Source organism: Rhipicephalus sanguineus, chromosome 3, assembly GCF_013339695.2.
Source record: "Rhipicephalus sanguineus isolate Rsan-2018 chromosome 3, BIME_Rsan_1.4, whole genome shotgun sequence".
In the NCBI taxonomy this organism is placed as follows: domain Eukaryota; kingdom Metazoa; phylum Arthropoda; class Arachnida; order Ixodida; family Ixodidae; genus Rhipicephalus; species Rhipicephalus sanguineus.
In genome coordinates, this window is record NC_051178.1 from 53,580,694 (window position 1) to 53,586,930 (window position 6,237).

The 6,237-nt window shown below is 49.2% G+C and overlaps 1 protein-coding gene across 1 annotated transcript in view; it reads right to left on the bottom strand.

Annotated features, from left to right (window-relative positions):
* Positions 1-520: 520 nt before the first annotated feature.
* Positions 521-6,237, bottom strand: part of LOC119385473 (uncharacterized) — a 58,780-nt gene continuing 53,063 nt past the window's right edge. The window contains exon 6 of the mRNA XM_049414003.1: positions 521-954. Coding sequence (XP_049269960.1) covers positions 521-954 — 434 coding nt within the window. The remainder of the gene's footprint in view (positions 955-6,237) is intronic.

Consider the following 6,237-nt stretch of genomic DNA (forward strand, 5'->3'; position numbering starts at 1 on the left):
CTTCCTTAAGGCGATAAATATTGAACGTTAACTGCTGAATCTCGAGAGAGTTAACAGCATTACATAGAAGTATATAGCATGTAACAGTCAGGTGCAGCGACACAGCACCGATAGTTCAGAAGCCGGACATTTACGCGTTCGGCTCTAAATTTAAGGCACCCCATCACGGTACAATTAGCGCATTCACTAGTTCAACTCTGGCGCAAGTGGAAGTAGTGTGTAACTAAAGTTGAGATGCGCTCAGAACGTGAAATGAGCATAGAAGGTAAGCAGCGCTTGGCACTCAAATTAATGACTGTTCTTGATTGTTCTTTCTTCAATGCGCCAGACACTCCTTCCAGCAAGTTATTTGGTAAAGTCTAGTTTACTTATAACGGCAAATTGCACAGAGTAAGCGAAGTGAGACAGACACAGACATTCACTTTAGAGTCATTTTGTATTGCTACCAATCACGGTGGCGTAAAAGGATATATCTAAAAATATGGTCGATAAAATTCACGAAATTGTATGCCCTGCATCACTACTTAGGCTTTCCCTTGTCGCTTATTGAGGGACGGCGGATCTTTGACGAACTCCGCTTGCCAAGCGACTGCTGCGACGATTTTGACTGAGACTTGTCCGCCGAAGCTGATTGGTCGTCGCTAGGCTTACCGCCGTCGGAGCCCTTCCCGAGTGTCGCGATGCTGGCTCTGCGCTTCGAAGTAGAGGCCGGCGACGCGGTCGCAAAGTCAGCCGGTTTCTTGCCCGACAAGTCGGTGAGCGACTTCACGCTTGGCCTCCTGCTGCCCGCGTGCGCTGCAGATGCGACGGGCTCGGACACTACCAGTCGATCGCTGATCTGAGGAGGGTGACTTTCGGTAGGCAGGCTCGCTTTTCGGTGCGAAAGAGCGCTGTCTTCTTCGGGCTTCCGAGTGATGCTCTGCCGCCTCCTCAAGCCAGTGGATGCTGTTCCAGCTGCGAAAAAAGATCGCCTGTTTAGCTCGAGGCTAAATATAAAGGCACCACTTCACTGAAAGAACAGCTTAGGCACCGTAGGCTGACAACTGGTCATCAAGCAATGACTCGTGCATTGTCTATTCGCAATGCTCACGAACTATAGACGATTTTCTGCAGCTGGTTTGTTAAATCAAAACTAGATGGCGCCACCGCACCATGGCCGTCTGCATGGCCATCTTCCTGCTGTGGCCTTTGGCAGCGCTGCTCAATATGTCACCATCCGCGTCGCGTCGTCGGCTCGGCGTTCCCATGCGTCTGCGCGCAGGCGAGTAAAAGCGAGCAGACGGCAGCGCCGGAAAAGTAAACATGGCGGCACCTATGGATGCAGTTTGCTTCCGCCTCGAACTTATCACGTCGTCGTCCTGCGCTGTGTGGCCCGTAAGGTCAACACCTACGCATTTGTTTGCTTTATATTCGCGTCCTGAAGCTTCCAGAGCAATGTGCTCGTCGGTATTTTGCAGTGTTTCCAAGATTCATTCTCATATTGTCGGAGACAAGCCTTAGCAGGCATGACTAAATAAACACAGCTGATCGCAATAATAAAGACAAAGCATACCTGACGCTTTTTCTCCAGCGATGGCCGATTTTGCCATTTCTTTATTGCTGTGAGGACAGTGGGCGAGTAGCAAACGTGAGTTCGGATCGAAGCGGGCTGTCGCGTCTGCATGAGTGCTGCCATGTTGGCTAGTAGCCACAGCTACTGGCGGTTGCTAATACAACAATTAAAGGCATACACCATAAATACGAAGTAAATTAAACATATCGCTTTTCGTTGTGGCGTGGTACGTACCAAACAAACGCATATGGCTCAACGTTTTCAGCTTTGAGGCGATTGAATGTAGAACTATGTTTTGCTGCGCAAGCATGTGTCTTGCTAACACCCTGCTGCAACCAGCTTGTGTGGTACGGCCACGACCGCTTCGCTGGCCCAATGCGTTGGTTGGGGCAAATGGCTGGAGGAAGGGCAGTTACGATCACGTGATCAAACATGGCAGCGCCCGTGCGCCCCTGCGGAAAATCGTCTATAGGTGGCGCGCCGTGCGATTCAAGATGGCGCCCGCTGTAGAGTCAACCAGTCTGTTAGCATAAGAACAGCTAGGACGTGCGGACGTACCGCCTGTGCCACGTTCACCGGATGAAGTCGAGCTGCACTGAAATAGATATGAGACCAAAACACTTTTCCAAACCATCGATAGTGCTAAGTGCCCGCCACCTGACTATTTGCTGCGGTGTGAAAGGTAAAATTTAGCTCCGTTACCTTGCATCAACGATGCCTTGCGAAATCCTGTGCGTGCTAGAGAAAACTACATGAACTAGAACTGGCGTATGAACTTAACGGCACTCCGAGGTAGTACGTACCGAGCCTGGCTAACGAATTTGCCGCAGTAGTAGGCCGCCAGCGAGTAGCGCTGTCGCTGCTACACGAGGCGGCATGTTTAAAGTACGTGGTGATGGTTTGCAAACATATTACGCCGTCATCATTACTTGCGCAGTAACTAATTGCGCAGACTCCATAGTCGTGTGCAATTCACTTCACTCGTATCTTGCAGGTTCGATCAGCATGATCGAAATATGAATATAAAAAAGAATGCACAGGTATGCTTTTCGCAACGTCGAAGAATTCGTCGGACAGCAATGCCGTTCGGAAGGTACCGCTGAAGTAGAGAAGTTACCTGAGAGGCGTGGATTGTGGCTGTGACTGCACGTTTCATCGCACTAACCATTTCGATTCACTGGTCGAGCTCGAGTGTGTTGACAGCATGCGGCGCTCCGTAATGTCCACAATAATTGCGCTACATGCAATGCACAAGAAAAACTATGACTTTATTTTCATCTCGCTAAAGGATACTATACATTAAATACAATCAAAGCGACTTACGAGCGTGTAAGAACATTAAAGGAGACGTGGAGTGAAACTCTCTTGTCGTGAGATAGCAGCTGATCGTTCATCGTCGCTGTCACTCTGGGTGCTTTCCCAGCCTTCTATGTGCAGTGAAAAATCCTCGTCGTCAAGATGGTTTCTTTCAACATCACTGCTGAAAGAAATCTGAAGAATTTCCTCCGCCGAACGACTTCGTCCACTCAGCGTCGCCATGTTTACAATTAGAAAACGTCTGGTCGTGGTGAACGTTTTGCTCTCAAACCGGTCAACAAGCAAATAGCAAATCTCTTGCCTTGTGCTGCCACCTGTCAACAAACGTACGAAAACAAGCCGCGCAGCGCTGGCTATGAAACCAACACAACACTTGTGAACGACGGCGTTGAGAGCGTTCGCTCCACGAAAGGCGTGGAGCGCATGCGTATTCGAGTGACTCAAACGTCGCTCGCACGATACGTAAGAGCGCTTTCCTGACAAAGGATAGAGGCTCTATTTCATGTATCGCCAACTTGAGATGAGCACATCGCGAGCCCGCGCGACCTCCCGCGTACAATGTTACGGGGTTCATGCACTACGAAAAACATTGACGAATGCTATATGCAAGAAAAACAGCGTGAGTTTCAACTGAAAATGTCAGACGATAATATTGAACTAACCTATGTGGCTAGAGACACCTATGTGCTGTGGCAGGGCTTAAAGTCAGGGGGGCTCGGGGGGCCCGCCCCCCTTACATTTCTTAAGGAGGGGCTGCATGTATGTGTGTATGTGTATATATAGGTCGCCGCTCTCTGAGCACCCCCCCTCCCTTGAAGGGAGACTTTAAGCCCTGCGCTGTGGGCTGTCATTGAAAGCGCGAGTTGCCACGTATTTTCACAAAAACTTCGCGTCTCGAAAAGAACGAATCAGATTTCTCGCGTCACGGGGGCCCCGGTTTGTTCACTGATGTAGGGAACATGTAAACTCGTGGTGTTCCTTTCTTGCCAACGCGTTAACACTGAGGCTAGCACAGCCGAATAAGAGAGTGACTGTGTAGTGCTGCCATTTTGCCTTCTACTAACCCTCCTCGAGGGGACGCTCCTGAATTCCGCTTGGCGGTGCGACAGTCTATGGGCATTGCGAATTCTTTCTTAAATAGTCTATTTTACGGATGTGTTTCGCTGCCGCCATATTGGGCTGTTAACCTTGCCGTTTGGTAGCTTTAACAACTAAGCGAACAGCCCTGCGGTGGTCGTATACAGGTGAAAATGGTTGGGTTGGTATGTTCGGCGTTTCCTGACCATATCTGCTCACGTCACGACATACAAAAATAACAAAATTTCGTTTACCACCCCAAGGTGGCGGCGCCCACATGTCTTACGTAACATAGTCTATACATAACGAAGGAAACCCGTCGCTTTCAAGTGAGAAATGGCAGTCGCGTTTGTGCATGTCGCGGTATCCAATGAAGGGGCCGAGGCAGCGAGCGCAGTCTGTCAAAGAGGGGAGGCAGACAGACAGGAGGTGAAGGTTTACGATCTTGGACAAAAATAATACCTGATCTCGTGTACGGCGTGCAACATATAATACGTGAAGCTAACGTGGCAACATGCTGCGAAGCGGGTCGCAGAGGATAGCACACTAGAGTGCCGCCGCCGTTGTAGCTTAGGAGGTGAGGCGTTGTTTTGCTATTATCACTGGCACTGGTTCGTTCCCTGACCACGTGGGCCGCATTACCATGAGGGCGGGATGCAGGAACGCTCGCGTATTTAGATTTCGGTGCAGTTTCATGATCCCCAGGTAGCCAAAGTAATCGAGAGTTTCCCGGTACGATGTACCTCATAACCACATCGTGGTTCTGGCGCGTGAAACGCAATATTGCAATTCTAAGGGGGTACGTGTCCACTCTCACAAGCGGAAGACTCGTTATATCCGCGCAACATAGCTCTCTGACTGCTCAAGCTCGAACACCAGAAAAACGGCTGTAAAGGATGGTAATGTTAACTGACGATAAAGTAGGTGGCATTGTGTACGCTGATGTGCTCATTAGATCCGTCACAATGTGCAACAACGACGGCTAGCGAGTGCATATTGTAAACTGAAGAATAACCTTGCATATGAAATAGCTTCATATACAGCCGTGTTGGATTTCATTTAGACAACAGAAACGCTGGAGGACGGGCGAGATTGTGCACTTGTAGATTTGGGAAGCTTATTAATGACCGCTATTGTAAAAAGCAACAGTTTCGCCGCAAGGGCAAAGCAAAGACTGCGTTAGCAAGAAATTGGAATGTCACACGTAGAACGACAAGCAGCTCGGACTTTGCTGCGCGGCGCTCAAGCACATGAACGCACGAGAAGAACACACACCGGGCAAGTGCGAACAAATAACTGTTACATCTCGACACTTGCAGCGTGCTGCTCAAGCACAAAAAAGGACGCTCCAAAAGAACGCACAGGTATACACAGAACCAGCGTGAACTAACAACAGTCAGAGTTGTTACTTTGTGTCTGAGCGGCGCGCTGGAAGTGTCGACTCTGCACAACCGAACGCTCTTGAATATTTCTCTTTTCTTTTTTTGAAAACTGCGGCGCGTGGACCCCTTTGCGAATCTTGCCGCGCGGTGGCATCTGACATAGTGTGTGCTTTGTGTTCCATATCGCGAGTGGATACAGAAAGGGGTGACTTTATCGTGCGCGTCTCAAGGGCAGCTTTGAAACTGAAAAAAAAAGATGTAGGAGCGTTACTTTAAAGCGCACTCTTCGCGATATTTCGCGGGTCATAGAACATGCTGAAGCACCTGCTGACGAATAGTGTTGTGTTGTGTTAACTCGGAGTGAATGTTGTAGAATCACGAACTCACCCGGCTTTTGTTGCATTTTTGGATCTGCTTACTGCCAGCGGTAAATGGTATATATAAATAGCTCGCCGTTAGTGTAATGGCAGTCCCGGGACGCGTGGTACAGGTGGTTAACGCTGCGCGCTGCGTAGCGAGAGGTCGCAGGTTCGAATCCCTGATCGCGCACTTCGTAATTTTTTGTTCTCATTTATTATTGATGCATGGCCTCCGGTGTTTATATAATTGCTATCGCAACAAATTTTTGCAAGGGTCATGAACCACCTCTCAGACTTGGTATGAAAACACATCCTGCGTATCACCAGAAATCAGACATTGCTATGAACATGTCAGCCAAGTCTTGCAGCTGTGCGCGGCAAGGATACCTCACACGCTGCCATTTACTCAGGCACCCACCTTTCCTACAGAGGCCTTCGGAGCTGCCGGTGCCCGCTGTTCGACGCGCAATAGCGGATATCATGCTATTACTCAATAGCCGATAGAAATCAAATGCGGCGTTTGGATCAGATTCGTTTGTTTTCCTAAGCG